Source organism: Argopecten irradians, chromosome 4, assembly GCF_041381155.1.
Source record: "Argopecten irradians isolate NY chromosome 4, Ai_NY, whole genome shotgun sequence".
Lineage (NCBI taxonomy): Eukaryota > Metazoa > Mollusca > Bivalvia > Pectinida > Pectinidae > Argopecten > Argopecten irradians.
The window spans coordinates 50827683-50847148 of NC_091137.1; the positions used below are offsets into that span (position 1 = coordinate 50827683).

At 42.0% G+C, this 19466-nt stretch overlaps 3 protein-coding genes across 7 annotated transcripts in view; all 3 read left to right on the top strand.

Moving 5' to 3' along the window:
* The window catches only part of LOC138322345 (guanine nucleotide-binding protein-like 1), a 109946-nt gene extending 109514 nt beyond the window's left edge, over nt 1-432 (top strand). Inside the window, exon 11 of the mRNA XM_069266384.1 lies at nt 406-432. Within this exon, the coding sequence (XP_069122485.1) occupies nt 406-432 (27 nt within the window). The remainder of the gene's footprint in view (nt 1-405) is intronic.
* LOC138321965 (guanine nucleotide-binding protein-like 1) lies at nt 407-14440 on the top strand. 5 transcript variants are annotated; one of them, XM_069266015.1, is made up of 2 exons: nt 407-546; nt 4547-14440. In XM_069266015.1, the coding sequence occupies exon 2, from the start codon at nt 10221-10223 to the stop codon at nt 11631-11633; it is 1413 nt and encodes a 470-aa protein (XP_069122116.1). In that variant the 5' UTR covers nt 407-546; nt 4547-10220; the 3' UTR covers nt 11634-14440. The 5 variants fall into 4 exon arrangements, with proteins under 5 accessions (XP_069122116.1, XP_069122120.1, XP_069122117.1 ...); XM_069266016.1 differs by lacking the exon at nt 407-546 and adding an exon at nt 2423-2460; XM_069266018.1 differs by lacking the exon at nt 407-546 and adding an exon at nt 3465-3486.
* LOC138322346 (uncharacterized) lies at nt 7471-8166 on the top strand. The gene has a single exon (XM_069266385.1). The coding sequence runs from the start codon at nt 7471-7473 to the stop codon at nt 8164-8166; it is 696 nt and encodes a 231-aa protein (XP_069122486.1).
* Nucleotides 14441-19466: the final 5026 nt, after the last annotated feature.

The following is a 19466-nucleotide window of genomic DNA, read 5'->3' on the forward strand; positions in this document are numbered from 1 at the left end:
TACTGTATTAGTTCCTCTGTAAACCATTTTAATCGTCCACGCTGTATTTGGCGTGATGTAAACAATTAGTTGTCATACATGAAATCACAAGATTTGTTAGCTTACACCAATTGGATATTGAATACACAACTGCCTTCCAAAATACATGGCATGTTGACAGTAATGATGAAACCTAAACACATTCAGTTCCTTAAGTATTTACTTCGTTTCCTAAAGTAAACAATTTCTGAAGTTTGTAATCTAAAATTTAATGGCAAAATGGGCATAATAAATTGATATATTATGGAAAGGAGAATATCTAAGGAACTGATGGAGTGTCACCAAATAAATGAGAAATACTGAAAGTGTAAGCAATAAGTAAACTAAACAATCTGGTAATGAAGGTATTTGTATTTTAATTTCCAGCTTGGGCTGAAAAAAGAGGATTTGTGACATCAAAAACTGGCAGACCTGACATATACAGGGCCGCAAATAACCTACTCAGGATGGGGTTAGATGGTCGATTATGTCTGTGTCTCAGACCTCCCGGGTACACCAATCACAAAGGTAGGTAACTTAGTCGACAGTGTCTCAAACCTCCCGGGTACACCGACCACAAAGGTAGGTAACTTAGTCGACGGTGTCTCAGACCTCCTGGGTACACCGACCACAAAGGTAGGTAACTTAGTCGACAGTGTCTCAGACCTCCTGGGTACACCGACCACAAAGGTAGGTAACTAAGTCATCTGTGTCTCAGACCTCCTGGGTACACCGACCACAAAGGTAGGTAACTAAGTCATCTGTGTCTCAGACCTCCTGGGTACACCGACCACAAAGGTAGGTAACTAAGTCATCTGTTTCTCAGACCTCCTGGGTACACCAATCACAAAGGTAGGTAACTAAGTCATCTGTGTCTCAGACCTCCTGGGTACACCAATCACAAAGGTAGGTAACTAAGTCATCTGTGTCTCAGACCTCCTGGGTACACCAATCACAAAGGTAGGTAACTAAGTCATCTGTGTCTCAGACCTCCTGGGTACACCGACCACAAAGGTAGGTAACTAAGTCATCTGTGTCTCAGACCTCCTGGGTACACCAATCACAAAGGTAGGTAACTAAGTCATCCCTGGTACACCACACAAAGGTAGGTAACTAGTATCTTGTCTCAGACCCCCGGTACACCAATCACAAAGGTAGGTAACTAAGTCATCTGTGTCTCAGACCTCCTGGGTACACCGACCACAAAGGTAGGTAACTTTAGTCGACCGTGTCTCAGACCCCCCTGGTACACCAATCACAAAGGTAGGTAACTAAGTCATCTGTATCTCAGACCCCCCGAATACACCAATCACAAAGGTAGGTAACTAAGTCATCTGTGTCTCAGACCTCCCGGGTAAACCAATCACAAAGGTAGGTAACTAAGTCATCTGTGTCTCGGACCTCCTGGGTACACCAATCACAAAGGTAGGTAACTAAGTCATCTGTGTCTCAGACCTCCTGGGTACACCGACCACAAAGGTAGGTTACTAAGTCATCTGTGTCTCAGACCTCCCGGATACACCAATCACAAAAGTAGGTAACTTAGTCGACGGTGTCTCAGACCTCCCAGGTACACCAATCACAAAGGTAGGTAACTAAGTCATCTGTGTCTCAGACCTCCTGGGTACACCGATCACAAAGGTAGGTAACTAAGTCATCTGTGTCTCAGACCTCCTGGGTACACCGACCACAAATGTAGGTAACTAAGTCATCTGTGTCTCAGACCTCCTGGGTACACCGACCACAAATGTAGGTAACTTAGTCGACAGTGTCTCAGACCTCCTGGGTACACGGACCACAAAGGTAGGTAACTTAGTTGACGGTGTCTCAGACCTCCTGGGTACACCGACCACAAAGGTAGGTAACTAAGTCATCTGTGTCTCAGACCTCCTGGGTACACCGACCACAAATGTAGGTAACTTAGTCGACGGTGTCTCAGACCTTCTGGGTACACCGACCACAAAGGTAGGTAACTAAGTCATCTGTGTCTCAGACCTCCTGGGTCACCGACCACAAAGGTAGGTAACTAAGTCATCTGTGTCTCAGACCTCCTGGGTACACCAATCACAAAGGTAGGTAACTTAGTCGACAGTGTCTCAGACCTCCCGGGTACACCAATCACAAAGGTAGGTAACTAAGTCATCTGTGTCTCAGACCTCCTGGGTACACCAATCACAAAGGTAGGTAACTAAGTCGACAGTGTCTCAGACCTCCCGGGTACACCAATCACAAAGGTAGGTAACTAAGTCATCTGTGTCTCAGACCTCCTGGGTACACAAAGGTAGGTAACTTAGTCGACAGTGTCTCAGACCTCCTGGGTACACCGACCACAAAGGCAGGTAACTTAATCATCTGTGTCTCAGACCCCCGGGTAAACCAATCACAAAGGCAGGTAACTAAGTCATCTGTGTCTCAGACCTCCCGGGTACACCAATCACAAAGGTAGGTAACTAAGTCATCTGTGTCTCAGACCTCCTGGGTACACCGACCACAAAGGTAGGTAACTAAGTCATCTGTGTCTCAGACCTCCTGGGTACACCAACCACAAAGGTAGGTAACTAAGTCATCTGTGTCTCAGACCTCCTGGGTACACCGACCACAAAGGTAGGTAACTAAGTCATCTGTGTCTCAGACCTCCTGGGTACACCGACCACAAAGGTAGGTAACTAAGTCATCTGTGTCTCAGACCTCCTGGGTACACCAACCACAAAGGTAGGTAACTAAGTCATCTGTGTCTCAGACCTCCTGGGTACACCGACCACAAAGGTAGGTAACTTAGTCATCTGTGTCTCAGACCTCCTGGGTACACCGACCACAAAGGTAGGTAACTAAGTCATCTGTGTCTCAGACCTCCCGGGTACACCGACCACAAAGGTAGGTAACTTAGTCGACAATGTCTCAGACCTCCTGGGTACACCAATCACAAAGGTAGGTAACTAAGTCATCTGTGTCTCAGACCCCCCGGGTACACCAATCACAAAGGTAGGTAACTAAGTCATCTATGTCTCAGACCTCCTGGGTACACCGACCACAAAGGTAGGTAACTAAGTCATCTGTGTCTCAGACCCCCCGGGTACACCAATCACAAAGGTAGGTAACTTAGTCGACAGTGTCTCAGACCTCCTGGGTACACCGACCACAAAGGTAGATAACTAAGTCATCTGTGTCTCAGACCTCCTGGGTACACCGACCACAAAGGTAGGTAACTTAGTCGACGGTGTCTCAGACCTCCTGGGTACACCGACCACAAAGGTAGATAACTAAGTCATCTGTGTCTCAGACCTCCTGGGTACACCGACCACAAAGGTAGGTTACTTAGTCATCTGTGTCTCAGACCTCCTGGGTACACCGATCACAAAGGTAGGTAACTTAGTCCACAGTGTCTCAGACCCCCCGGGTACACCGACCACAAAGGTAGGTAACTAAGTCATCTGTGTCTCAGACCCCCCGGGTACACCAATCACAAAGGTAGGTTACTAAGTCATCTGTGTCTCAGACCTCCTGGGTACACCGACCACAAAGGTAGGTAACTAAGTCATCTGTGTCTCAGACCCCCCGGGTACACCGACCACAAAGGTAGGTAACTTAGTCGACGGTGTCTCAGACCTCCTGGGTACACCGACCACAAAGGTAGGTAACTTAGTCGACAGTGTCTCAGACCCCCCGGGTACACCGACCACAAAGGTAGGTAACTTAGTCGACAGTGTCTCAGACCTCCTGGGTACACCGACCACAAAGGTAGGTAACTTAGTTGACGGTGTCTCAGACCTCCTGGGTACACCGACCACAAAGGTAGGTAACTAAGTCATCTGTGTCTCAGACCTCCTGGGTACACCGACCACAAATGTAGGTAACTTAGTCGACGGTGTCTCAGACCTTCTGGGTACACCGACCACAAAGGTAGGTAACTAAGTCATCTGTGTCTCAGACCTCCTGGGTACACCGACCACAAAGGTAGGTAACTAAGTCATCTGTGTCTCAGACCTCCTGGGTACACCGACCACAAAGGTAGGTAACTAAGTCATCTGTGTCTCAGACCTCCTGGGTACACCAATCACAAAAGTAGGTAACTTAGTCGACAGTGTCTCAGACCTCCTGGGTACACCAATCACAAAGGTAGGTAACTAAGTCATCTGTGTCTCAGACCTCCTGGGTACACCAATCACAAAGGTAGGTAACTAAGTCATCTGTGTCTCAGACCTCCTGGGTACACCGACCACAAAGGTAGGTAACTTAAGTAGTCGTCTATGTCTCAGACATCGCGGGTATATGTGTGCATTTTTTAAAAACTATTTCAGAATATCATTGGTCTTTCTCCATCAAGTTGTGATGTTTTTGCTTAGACCAAAGAAAAAAAGTCTGTTCAGGGTAACATTGGCAAAAAAAATAGGGTCGGGAGGATTTTTTCATAGAAAAGTGGAGAAAAAAAATTAGGGTCAGGGGTAAAAAATTAGGGTCGGTCGGGTAACCCTAAACAGACATATTATTTTTTTTGGCCTAATGACACAAATATTATTGTGTTTGATAGGTCATTGGGAGCAACATCAACAGACACTAAAGCTAATTGGTGACCTTGAGTGTTACAAGGTCAATGAGAATTTTTCTGACGATGAAGATGAGTACAGTGATGAGGAATTAGCACATTTATGTCAGGAACGTGATTCAGGAGAAGATGAAAGTGAGGAGGAAGATGAGGATAATGACGACGGAAACAAATATGTGTCCACTAATCCTTTCGCCCTGTTGGATGATGATGACTGACTTCATAGAAGGAGATTTTTAACATGAGACTGTGGACATGTGTCATAGGAGATGTTTTACGTGAGACTGTGGACATGTGTCATAGATGATTAACATCAGATTTTGGACATGTGTCATAGGAGATGTTTTACATGAGACTGGACATGTGTCATAGGAGAAGTTTAACGTGAGACTGTGGACATGTGTCATAGGATATGTTTCATGTAAGACTGTGGACATGTGTCATAGGAAATGTTTTACGTGAGACTGTGGACGTGTGTCATAGGAGATGTTTAACGTTAGATTGTGGACATGTGTCATAGGAGATGTTTTACGTGAGACTGTGGACATGTGTCATAGGAGATGTTTAATGTGAGACTGTGGACATGTGTCATAGGAGATGTTTAACTTGAGACTGTGGACGTGTGTCATAGGAGATGTTTAACATGAGACTGGATGTGTGTCATAGGACATGTTTAGCGTGAGACTGTGGACGTGTGTCATAGGAGATGTTTAACGAGAGACTGTGGACGTGTGTCATAGGACATGTTTAACGTGAGACTGTGGATGTGTGTCATAGGAGATGTTTAATGTGAGACTGTGGACATGTGTCATAGAAGATGTTTAACGTGAGACTGTGGACGTGTGTCATAGGACATGTTTAACGTGAGACTGTTGACAGGTGTCATAGGAGATGTTTAACATGAGACTGTGGACGTGTGTCATAGTAGATGTTTAATGTGAGACTGTGGACATGTGTCATAGGAGATGTTTTACGTGAGACTGTGGACGTGTGTCATAGAAGATGTTTAACATGAGACTGTGGACATGTGTCATAGGAGATGTTAAACGTGAGACTGTGGACATGTGTCATAGGAGATGTTTAATGTGAGACTGTGGACATGTGTCATAGGAAATGTTTTACGTGAGACTGTGGATGTGTGTCATAGGAGATGTTTAACGTGAGACTGTGGACGTGTGTCATAGGAGATGTTTTACGTGCGACTGTGGACGTGTGTCATAGGAGATGTTTAACGTGAGACTGTGGATGTGTGTCATAGGAGATGTTTTACATGAGATTGTGGACGTGTGTCATAGGAGATGTTTTACATGAGATTGTGGACATGTGTCATAGGAAATGTTTTACGTGCGACTGTGGACGTGTGTCATAGGACATATTTAACGTGAGATTGTGGATGTGTGTCATAGGAGATGTTTTACATGAGATTGTGGACGTGTGTCATAGGAGATGTTTTACATGAGATTGTGGACATGTGTCATAGGAAATGTTTTACGTGCGACTGTGGACGTGTGTCATAGGAGATGTTTAATGTGAGACTGTGGACATGTGTCATAGGAGATGTTTAACGTGAGACTGTGGACGTGTGTCATAGAAGATGTTTTACATGAGATTGTGGATGTGTGTCATAGGAGATGTTTTACATGAGACTGTGGACGTGTGTCATAGGAGATGTTTAACGTGAGATTGTGGATGTGTGTCATAGGAGATGTTTTACATGAGACTGTGGACGTGTGTCATAGGAGATGTTTAACGAGAGACTGTGGACGTGTGTCATAGGAGATGTTTTACATGAGACTGTGGATGTGTGTCATAGGAGATGTTTAACGTGAGACTGTGGACGCGTGTCATAGGAGATGTTTAACGTGAGACTGTGGACGTGTGTCATAGGAGATGTTTAACGTGAGACTGTGGACGTGTGTCATAGGAGATGTTTAACGTGAGATTGTGGATGTGTGTCATAGGAGATGTTTTACATGAGACTGTGGACGTGTGTCATAGGAGATGTTTAACATGAGACTGTGGACGTGTGTCATAGGAGATGTTTTACATGAGACTGTGGATGTGTGTCATAGGAGATGTTTAACGTGAGACTGTGGACGCGTGTCATAGGAGATGTTTAACGTGAGACTGTGGACGTGTGTCATAGGAGATGTTTTACGTGAGACTGTAGACATGTGTCATAGAAGATGTTTAACGTGAGATTGTGGATGTGTGTCATAGGAGATGTTTTACATGAGACTGTGGACGTGTGTCATAGAAGATGTTTAACGTGAGATTGTGGATGTGTGTCATAGGAGATGTTTAACGTGAGACTGTGGACGTGTGTCATAGGAGATGTTTTACGTGAGACTGTAGACATGTGTCATAGGAGATGTTTAACATGAGACATGTGGACGTGTGTCATAGGAGATGTTTAACGTGAGACTGTGGACATGTGTCATAGGAGATGTTTAACGTGAGACTGTGGACGTGTGTCATAGGAGATGTTTAACGTGAGACTGTGGACATGTGTCATAGAAGATGTTTAACGTGAGACTGTGGACGTGTGTCATAGGAGATGTTTTACGTGAGACTGTGGACGTGTGTCATAGGAGATGTTTAACGTGAGACTGTGAACATGTGTCATAGGAGATGTTTTACGTTAGACTGTGGACATGTGTCATAGGAGATGTTTAACGTGAGACTGTGATCATGTGTCATAGGAGATGTTTAACATGAGACTGTGGACATGTGTCATAGGAGATGTTTAATGTGAGACTGTGGACGTGTGTCATAGAAGGAGATGTTTATGTGACACTGTGGATGTGTGTCATAGAAGGAGATGTTTATGTGACACTGTGGACGTGTGTCATAGAAGGAGATGTTTAACATGAGACTGTGGACGTGTGTGATAGAAGGAGATGTTTAACATGAGACTGTGGACGTGTGTTATAGAAGGAGATGTTTATGTGACACTGTGGACGTGTGTCATAGAAGGAGATGTTTATGTGACACTGTGGATGTGTGTCATAGAAGGAGATGTTGATGTGACACTGTGGACGTGTGTCATAGAAGGAGATGTTTATGTGACACTGTGGATGTGTGTCAAAGAAGTAGATGTTTATGTGACTCTGTGGACGTGTGTCATAGAAGGAGATGTTTATGTGACACTGTGGATGTGTGTCATAGAAGGAGATGTTTATGTGACACTGTGGATGTGTGTCATAGAAGGAGATTTTTCTGTGACACTGTGGATGTGTGTCATAGAAGGAGATGTTTATGTGACACTGTGGATGTGTGTCATAGAAGGAGATGTTTATGTGACACTGTGGATGTGTGTCATAGAAGGAGATGTTTATGTGACACTGTGGACGTGTGTCATAGAAGGAGATGTTTATGTGACACTGTGGATGTGTGTCATAGAAGGAGATGTTTATGTGACACTGTGGATGTGTGTCATAGAAGGAGATTTTTATGTGACACTGTGGATGTGTGTCATAGAAGGAGATGTTGATGTGACACTGTGGATGTGTGTCATAGAAGGAGATGTTTATGTGACACTGTGGATGTGTGTCATAGAAGGAGATGTTTATGTGACACTGTGGACATGTGTCATAGATGATTAACATCAGATTTTGGACATGTGTCATAGGAGATGTTTTACATGAGACTGGACATGTGTCATAGGAGAAGTTTAACGTGAGACTGTGGACATGTGTCATAGGATATGTTTCATGTAAGACTGTGGACATGTGTCATAGGAAATGTTTTACGTGAGACTGTGGATGTGTGTCATAGGAGATGTTTAACGTTAGATTGTGGACATGTGTCATAGGAGATGTTTTACGTGAGACTGTGGACATGTGTCATAGGAGATGTTTAATGTGAGACTGTGGACATGTGTCATAGGAGATGTTTAACTTGAGACTGTGGACGTGTGTCATAGGAGATGTTTTACGTGAGACTGTGGACATGTGTCATAGATGATTAACATCAGATTTTGGACATGTGTCATAGGAGATGTTTTACATGAGACTGGACATGTGTCATAGGAGAAGTTTAACGTGAGACTGTGGACATGTGTCATAGGATATGTTTCATGTAAGACTGTGGACATGTGTCATAGGAAATGTTTTACGTGAGACTGTGGACGTGTGTCATAGGAGATGTTTAACGTTAGATTGTGGACATGTGTCATAGGAGATGTTTTACGTGAGACTGTAGACATGTGTCATAGGAGATGTTTAATGTGAGACTGTGGACATGTGTCATAGGAGATGTTTAACTTGAGACTGTGGACGTGTGTCATAGGAGATGTTTAACATGAGACTGGATGTGTGTCATAGGACATGTTTAGCGTGAGACTGTGGACGTGTGTCATAGGAGATGTTTAACGAGAGACTGTGGACGTGTGTCATAGGACATGTTTAACGTGAGACTGTGGATGTGTGTCATAGGAGATGTTTAATGTGAGACTGTGGACATGTGTCATAGAAGATGTTTAACGTGAGACTGTGGACGTGTGTCATAGGACATGTTTAACGTGAGACTGTTGACAGGTGTCATAGGAGATGTTTAACATGAGACTGTGGACGTGTGTCATAGGAGATGTTTTACGTGAGACTGTGGACGTGTGTCATAGAAGATGTTTAACATGAGACTGTGGACATGTGTCATAGGAGATGTTAAACGTGAGACTGTGGACATGTGTCATAGGAGATGTTTAATGTGAGACTGTGGACATGTGTCATAGGAAATGTTTTACGTGAGACTGTGGATGTGTGTCATAGGAGATGTTTAACGTGAGACTGTGGACGTGTGTCATAGGAGATGTTTTACGTGCGACTGTGGACGTGTGTCATAGGAGATGTTTTACGTGTGACTGTGGACGTGTGTCATAGGACATTTAATGTGAGATTGTGGATGTGTGTCATAGGAGATGTTTTACATGAGACTGTGGACGTGTGTCATAGAAGATGTTTAACGTGAGATTGTGGATGTGTGTCATAGGAGATGTTTAACATGAGACTGTGGACGTGTGTCATAGGAGATGTTTTACATGAGACTGTGGATGTGTGTCATAGGAGATGTTTAACGTGAGACTGTGGACCTGTGTCATAGGAGATGTTTTATGTGAGACTGTGGACGTGTGTCATAGGACATATTTAACGTGAGATTGTGGATGTGTGTCATAGGAGATGTTTAACGTGAGATTGTGGATGTGTGTCATAGGAGATGTTTAACGTGAGACTGTGGACGTGTGTCATAGGAGATGTTTTACGTGAGACTGTAGACATGTGTCATAGGAGATGTTTAACATGAGACATGTGGACGTGTGTCATAGGAGATGTTTAATGTGAGACTGTGGACATGTGTCATAGGAGATGTTTAACGTGAGACTGTGGACGTGTGTCATAGGAGATGTTTAACGTGAGACTGTGGACATGTGTCATAGGAGATGTTTAACGTGAGACTGTGGACGTGTGTCATAGGAGATGTTTTACGTGAGACTGTGGACGTGTGTCATAGGAGATGTTTAACGTGAGACTGTGAACGTGTGTCATAGGAGATGTTTTACGTTAGACTGTGGACATGTGTCATAGGAGATGTTTAACGTGAGACTGTGATCATGTGTCATAGGAGATGTTTAACATGAGACTGTGGACATGTGTCATAGGAGATGTTTAATGTGAGACTGTGGACGTGTGTCATAGAAGGAGATGTTTATGTGACACTGTGGATGTGTGTCATAGAAGGAGATTTTTCTGTGACACTGTGGATGTGTGTCATAGAAGGAGATGTTTATGTGACACTGTGGACGTGTGTCATAGAAGGAGATGTTTATGTGACACTGTGGATGTGTGTCATAGAAGGAGATGTTGATGTGACACTGTGGATGTGTGTCATAGAAGGAAATGTTTATGTGACACTGTGGACGTGTGTCATAGAAGGAGATGTTTATGTGACACTGTGGATGTGTGTCATAGAAGGAGATGTTTATGTGACACTGTGGACGTGTGTCATAGAAGGAGATGTTTATGTGACACTGTGGACGTGTGTCATAGAAGGAGATGTTTATGTGACACTGTGGATGTGTGTCATAGAAGGAGATGTTGATGTGACACTGTGGATGTGTGTCATAGAAGGAAATGTTTATGTGACACTGTGGATGTGTGTCATAGAAGGAGATGTTTATGTGACACTGTGGACGTGTGTCATAGAAGGAGATGTTTATGTGACACTGTGGACGTGTGTCATAGAAGGAGATGTTTATGTGACACTGTGGATGTGTGTCATAGAAGGAGATGTTTATGTGACACTGTGGACGTGTGTCATAGAAGGAGATGTTTATGTGACATTGTGGATGTGTGTCATAGAAGGAGATGTTTATGTGACACTGTGGATGTGTGTCATAGAAGGAGATGTTTATGTGACACTGTGGATGTGTGTCATAGAAGGAGATGTTTATGTGACACTGTGGACGTGTGTCATAGAAGGAGATGTTTATGTGACACTGTGGATGTGTGTCATAGAAGGAGATTTTTCTGTGACACTGTGGATGTGTGTCATAGAAGGAGATGTTTATGTGACACTGTGGACGTGTGTCATAGAAGGAGATGTTTATGTGACACTGTGGATGTGTGTCATAGAAGGAGATGTTGATGTGACACTGTGGATGTGTGTCATAGAAGGAAATGTTTATGTGACACTGTGGACGTGTGTCATAGAAGGAGATGTTTATGTGACACTGTGGACGTGTGTCATAGAAGGAGATGTTTATGTGACACTGTGGACGTGTGTCATAGAAGGAGATGTTTATGTGACACTGTGGATGTGTGTCATAGAAGGAGATGTTTATGTGACACTGTGGACGTGTGTCATAGAAGGAGATGTTTATGTGACACTGTGGATGTGTGTCATAGAAGGAGATGTTTATGTGACACTGTGGATGTGTGTCATAGAAGGAGATGTTTATGTGACACTGTGGACGTGTGTCATAGAAGGAGATGTTTATGTGAGACTGTACATAAAGTTTAAAATAAGATTCCCCTTAACCTGCATCAGGCCACCACCAATATATCTGGAACGATGAAGTTAATTAATTCTCATTTGTGATGAATTCCTCTTTTATTTAGGAGAAATAATGATTGCCATATTTGAACCAGCTGCATTCACCGGTAAAATACTATATAAATGATATCTTTTATAACAAGTATTCATTAAACAATGTCTATTATCTATTGTCGGAGACCCACGGTTGATTGCACTACACTACGCTACACTTGTCATCCGTGGGACAGCTCGATCTCAGAGCATCGCATCTGTCAAGTGCCATCTGATTGGCCCCCGACATATTTTCCTGCCGATTTTTTAGCCAATGAGATTGGAGGTAACATACGCTTCACAGAAGCTGTACATAAACAACATTGATGTCCATAAATATATTCTCCCTCCAAACTGAAGAGTTCTCATTTTAAAAGAGTTATGTTGATTGGTTTCTATTTATAGAGTGACGTCATTGAAGCGGTGCTCTGAGATCGAGCTGTCCCATGGGTGAGAAGTGTAGCGTAGTGTAGTGCGGTCTCCGACGATGCCTATTAACCAGCATGGCCAAATTTTATTTTATTTCATACACTGTCCAGTCACTATCCACACATCTCTGGTTACACATGTAATCAGCTTACAGTAGGCTGCGATCTGATACCATGGCTTACTTGATAAGATCTGCGTCATTTAACTGAATTCGAAAAAGTCTCTTCGGAAATTCCAACCAATCAGAATGAAGCTTTCTTAGCGCTTTGGAAGAAAGATAATAATAGTACTGCATTTATATATAATTACTGGAGTGTTGAAACTTTTTAAAGAATTTTTTTTACAATGATATACCTTATTGCAATGTATTTATATGACTTAGTAGCTATCAGGCGACTGTGTATCTCTAATAGTCACCGAGGCTATATATCAGGCGACTGTGTATCTCTAATAGTCACCGAGGCTAGCTATCAGGCGACTGTGTATCTCTAATAGTCACCGAGGCTAGCTATCAGGTGACTGTGTATCTCTAATAGTCACCGGGGCTAGCTATCAGGCGACTCACAGTGTATCTCTAATAGTCACCGAGGCTAGCTATCAGGCGACTGTGTATCTCTAATAGTCACCGAGGCTAGATCTCAGGCGACTGTGTATCTCTAAAAGTCACCGAGGCTAGCTATCAGGCGACTGTGTATCTCTAATAGTCACCGAGGCTAGCTATCAGGCGACTGTGTATCTCTAATAGTCACCGAGGCTAGCTATCAGGCGACTGTGTATCTCTAATAGTCACCGAGGCTAGCTATCAGGCGACTGTGTATCTCTAATAGTCACCGAGGCTAGCTATCAGGCGACTGTGTATCTCTAATAGTCACCGGGGCTAGCTATCAGGCGACTGTGTATCTCTAATAGTCACCAGGGCTAGATATCAGGCGACTGTGTATCTCTAATAGTCACCGAGGCTAGATATCAGGCGACTGTGTATCTCTAATAGTCACCGAGGCTAGATATCAGGCGACTGTGTATCTCTAATAGTCACCGAGGCTAGATATCAGGCGACTGTGTATCTCTAATAGTCACTGAGGCTAGATATCAGGCGACTGTGTATCTCTAATAGTCACCGAGGCTAGCTATCAGGTGACTGTGTATCTCTAATAGTCACCGAGGCTAGCTATCAGGTGACTGTGTATCTCTAATAGTCACCAAGGCTAGCTAACAGGCGACTGTGTATCTCTAATAGTCACCGAGGCTAGATATCAGGCAACTGTGTATCTCTAATAGTCACCGAGGCTAGATCTCAGGCGACTGTGTATCTCTAATAGACACCGGGGCTAGATATCAGGCGACTGTGTATCTCTAATAGTCACCGAGGCTAGATATCAGGCGACTGTGTATCTCTAATAGTCACCGGGGCTAGATATCAGGCGACTGTGTATCTCTAATAGTCACCGAGGCTAGATATCAGGCGACTGTGTATCTCTAATGACACCGGGGCTAGATATCAGGCGACTGTGTATCTCTAATAGACACCGAGGCTAGATATCAGGCGACTGTGTATCTCTAATAGTCACCGAGGCTAGATATCAGGCGACTGTGTATCTCTAATAGTCACCGGGCTAGATATCAGGCGACTGTGTATCTCTAATAGTCACCGAGGCTAGCTATCAGGCGACTGTGTATCTCTAATAGTCACCGAGGCTAGATATCAGGCGACTGTTTATCTCTAATAGTCACCGAGGCTAGATATCAGGCGACTGTGTATCTCTAATAGTCACCGAGGCTAGATATCAGGCGACTGTGTATCTCTAATAGTCACCGGGGCTAGCTATCAGGCGACTGTGTATCTCTAATAGTCACCAAGGCTAGATATCAGGCGACTGTGTATCTCTAATAGTCACCGAGGCTAGCTATCAGGCGACTGTGTATCTCTAATATAGTCACCGAGGCTAGCTATCAGGTGACTGTGTATCTCTAATATAGTCACCGAGACTAGCTATCAGGCGACTGTGTATCTCTAATAGTCACCAGGGCTAGCTATCAGGCGACTGTGTATCTCTAATAGTCACCGGGACTAGATATCAGGCGACTGTGTATCTCTAATTTAGTCACTGAGGCTATCTATCAGGCGACTGTGTATCTCTAATAGTCACCGAGGCTAGCTATCAGGTGACTGTGTATCTCTAATAGTCACCGAGGCTAATTATCAGGCGACTGTGTATCTCTAATAGTCACGAAGGAATCCAATTTCCCTATCAGATAAGCCTATATTATGCTTATTTTCCTCCCAAACTGTGTTAACAAGGGAAGGTAATTTGAAGAATAAGTTTAATGACTTGTTGTTCTTTTAAATAAATTGTTTTGAGAATTGAATATGGTATTTTGAGTTACTCTTTTTGAAAAAAAAATCGCTTTTTGTCCGTGGTCCGTCGTCCGTCTGTCCGTCCGTTAACAATTCTTGTTATCACTATTTCTCAGAAAGTACTGAAGGGATCTGTCTCAAATTTCATATGTAGGTTCCCCTAGGGCCTTAGTTGTGCATATTGCATTTTGGGAACAATCGGTCAACAAGATGGCCGCCAGGCAGCCATCTTGGATTTTGATAGTTAAAGATTGTCATCGCTATATCTCACAAAGTACTGAAGGGATCTTTCTCAAATTTCATATGTAGGTTCCCCTAGGGCTGTAGTTGTGCATATATAATACGTTTTTGGATCGATCGGTCAACAAAATGGCGGTCAGGCAGCCATCTTGGATTTTGATAGTTAAAGATTGTTATCGCTATTTCTCACAAAATACTGAAGGGATCTTTCTCAAATTTCATATGTAGGTTCCCCTAGGGCTCTAGTTGTGCATACCTGGGTAATGCGTTTTTGGATGGATCGGTCAACAAAATGGCCGCTAGGCTGCCATCTTGGATTTTGATAGTTAAAGATTGTTATCGCTATTTCTCACAAAATACTGAAGGGATCTTTCTCAAATTTCATATGTAGGTTCCCCTAGGGCTCTAGTTATGCATAATGCGTAAAATTAGTGGTTATATCTGTACTAAAATCTGCAAGTAAGTAAAGAATGAAGTTCTTAAGAATCTTATAAAATTGTGTAGAACTTGTATCACCAGAAATCATTTTATCTTGATTTAAAAATTGCCGTTAAACTGTGATTAGCCTTATCACCTTTTGAACGACTGGGCCCTGATTGTTATTCAAAATTAAATTTAAGAACTTAGCGTCTTCGTTTATATATTCCTGATAATGCATACAATGTATATGCTTCTTAGATTAATGCCACGATTTATGTTTTTCATAAATCAGGCTGAATTCTATTATTATGACAAAAATGGACACGAGATAGTGTTAAATTACTATACTTAATATTGAAATAAAATACCAAAGGAAAAGCTCCTATTTCCCTACGTGAACAGGTGAGGTGCTCTGTTTTGATGTCTTCGATGACACGCTTCTATGACAGCACCGTATAAAAGCCTAGCTAGAGTATCACCATCACAGGGAGACAAAACATGAATATACCGCAGCCTCCCAACACATATAGACATGTACGCATGCAACACATTACTTACAAGCTAGGCCATCGATCCTTACATTACCCGTTAAACCTAATCAAACAACCAACAAACTGATGTTATAAACAAGATTGATGATGCTCCTAATGCAATGTACATAGTATAAAATTATGTATATAGATTGAAAAATCATATTTTAAAGTCGATCTCTGTCATCAAATCTTGTCCTCTTCAATCAAAAAGCCTTTTTGAACTAATTTTGATATACATGTATATATTACGTCGAAATGATAGAAACACTGTGTATATGTTAAGAAGTTAGATTTAGGATATCATCCGATATCACAACTAGGGACCTAGGGAAACCTGCACATAAAATTTGAGACAGATCCCTTCAGTAACTTCAAAGAAATAGCGGTAACAAGAACTGTTAACGTACGGAAGGACGGATGGAAGGACAGATGGTTGACGGAGCGCGGACGAAAGGCGATTTGAATAGCCCACCATCATTGCTAAAACTCATACTTTTTCGGAAATTTGGTAGTGTTACATGGCCGACCGAGTTATTGACCTTGACACTTCAACTATCAAAATCCAAGATGGCGGCCTGTCGGCCATCTTGTTCACCAATCAGTCCGAAAATGCAATATGCACAACTAGACCCCGAGGGGAACCTGCACATGAACTTTGAGACATATCCCATCAGTACTTTCTGAGAAATAGTGGTAACAAACTTCAATTGTCATAATATAACCCAAGATGGCTTCAAAGTTCATATGTGGAAGTCAAAATGACATGCAAGCAATATTAATAACAAATAAAATTTTCCGAAAAATGGCAAGCAAACTATCACTATATTTGGAAGTAAACACACAAACACGTGATCACTAATCACCCATAATACTATTCTATATTTCGGCCAAATGCACGAATCACAGGGACCTGGCACGATTTTTTTAAACTAACAGTATACATATACATATTATAGTATCGAGGGTATGAACTCGGCGGTCGAGGAAAACGGACCTATTTGTTTAAAACCGTGATTATTTTAATAAATTGGTTCTATACAACATTGACGGATATCTTACCTTAAAGAGAAATAATTTATCTTTCCATTGAGTGTTTGATGAACAAAATTGGCCAAGTATTGACGAAGTTATGACTTGATGAATCGGGAAATTTACGAAAAATATGCCAGGTAGACATTTCCCTGTCCGGTCGAAATGTCGTCTCGGCTCTAATGGGCACCTCAAAAACCAAGCCATAATCACAAAATCTACGCTTGTGGTGGTAAACAGTACCCATAACTGTGGTCATCCACAATCTCCTTTGGAGGTGTCATGACCCGTACTTTGCAAATATATATTGATGAATTTCAATGTGGTTCCCGACTTTGAAGGTAAAACCACGTCCCGGGAGGATAATCATCCCAAATGCTGAACCAATATTATATTTTTTCATTGTCATTAAGGATTGTCGGCCAGGCCTATGCTGTTGTCTGTGTTCTTTGTGTTGTCGATATTTCATGTTGCATTTGTACAGAAGCCTGTTTCGGTCACATTGAAAAAAATATATTATGCCGTTATAACGACTTAATATGTCATAATAACGACTTAGCTATGTCGTTATTACGACATATTGAGTCGTTATAACGACAGAGGTAAGTCGTTATTTGGAGATACTAATTAAGTCGTTATTACGACTTACATAACTCGTTATAACGACATAGGTAAGTCGTTATTACGACATACTAAGTCGTTATAACGATATACTGAGTCGTTATAACGACATAATATGTTTTTTTTCATTGTGACCCTAACAGGCTTCCGTACATTTGTAATAAATAGTTAATTGTTAAAATGAGTTGTTTGTTTTTCCTCTCAATAATTAAATTTAATTATTTCTAAATTTCTGATGGTACTATAACTGGTGGATATAAAACTCTGAATTTCCTCGTTTTTGGGTAGTTTTAACCAACAACTCTGAGTTTTTCAGCGTGTCACGATTATATTCAGAGTGGTGAGGTTATATTCAGTGTGGTCAGGTTATATTCAGAATTGTAACCGAAAACTCAGTGTGTTACATTATATTCAGAGTGAAGACCGAAAACTCAGCCTGTTATATTATATTCAGAGTGAAGACCGTAAACTCAGATTGTAAGATTAAATTCAGCGTCTCATATTAAACTCAGCATGTTCGGTTACATTCAGCGTGTCGGATTAAACTCAGCATGTTCGGTTATATTCAGAATGAAGACCGAAAACTCAGAGTGGAAGATTAAATTCAGCGTGTCAGATTAAACTCAGCATGTTCGGTTATATTCAGTGTAAAATATTCAGCGTGTTCCGTTAAAGTGAATAGTCGGGCAAAGAAAACCAGTCTAAATGCATTCATTGGCCTTCCAAAAGTTCTCACATATTAATACGACGGTCAAGTTCTGCTTAGTTTCCCAGTTTTGACCATAAAGTAAAGAAAAGTTGAAAGCATCGAAAGCGAGGCTGTGTGGAAATGTAACCACGGACATAGTGAGCCGGGAGGACGTTTTAGAATTCCCATACTTTAAATTAATTTCTTCGTACGCAGACAGATTTTTACGAGAGATTTTATTTTTCCATTTCATAAGAAATTATACTGGATACATTCACACCATTTTTACCGACTTAAGCCATCCTTGCCCGACTATTCACTTTAAATTCAGAGTTGTCGGGTTAAACTCAGCGTGTCCGATTATATTCAGCGTGTTCTGTTAAATTCAGAGTTGTCGGGTTAAACTCAGAGTGTCCGATTATATTCAGTGTGTTCTGTTAAATTCAGAGTTTTGTGTCAATCAAACTTGCGCAGAGCGGGGACCCCGGGTCAGTCCTACCTAGCCACGGGGGGCATCACACTTCGTATGCTACAGCTCAGCTGAGCTGTCAATCACCGGCCCGGTACAGGCACTGTTCCTCAGAAAAGATAGCGTGAGGTAAAAGAATGTTTACATCCGGGTCCTCAAATGTACACGTACGAAATATTTAGTTAATTTTATAGTGGTGGTATAATTTTCAGCAACGGATCTAATGTTGGTGACATCAGTCTAATATTATAGAGACGGTCAAATGAAGCGACCGAGTCAGAGTAAAATATTGAAGGACCACGTGTAGACTCTATTACTAGATCTCGACGAGACGAACAACTAAGATTCAATGGACTCCAAATTCCCTTATCCCGCGTCTTAAAGTTTCTCTACTAATTTGAATTTTGACACAATTTCGAAAAACATCACTGATTACCCATGTCCAGTCTTAAATATATATTGACCGTCCGAATTATGACGACCTTATAATCTAAACTTACCATAACTAGTTTTTTTCGTCGTGACATCTCTAAAACTATAGCCAGGACTAAATAAAATTGTCCGTGGTCAACCACTAATTTGTTATGACTTGCGTATTCATAAAACCGGTCTTGTGTACGTATAGTGTATCGTCTCTAATTTAGCTAACGACCGCTATATAGCTTTACCAATATACTTCCAGGAATTCATGTTTAAAAAAGGAACTTTATCGGTTTTTCAACATGAGTTTGATACTCATTGTCTAATGAAGATGGCCTTTATTTTAAGCTAAATATTTGCATGCCTCATCCACAGACGACACTCTTCAGCCTCCCGCTGTGATAGACACCCGCTATGATAGACAGATTTACCAGTGTACGGTCATCTAACTGGTCATCGGAAGCAAGGACGAGTAAATCCATGTCGGAAGATACTTCCGTGGATAGTTATAAAGAATATTGTCCAGAAGCCGTCAGCAGGATCTGTATCTGGCATTCTTTATATACAGAATGTTTTTTTCATTAATTAAATTCTCGCAATAGTGCGGATGGATTTTT

Excerpts from the sequence above, each read along its gene's own strand:
- LOC138322346 (XM_069266385.1), top strand. The coding sequence starts at position 7,471 with ATGAGACTGTGGACGTGTGTTATAGAAGGAGATGTTTATGTGACACTG.
- LOC138321965 (XM_069266015.1), top strand. The coding sequence starts at position 10,221 with ATGTTTAATGTGAGACTGTGGACGTGTGTCATAGAAGGAGATGTTTAT.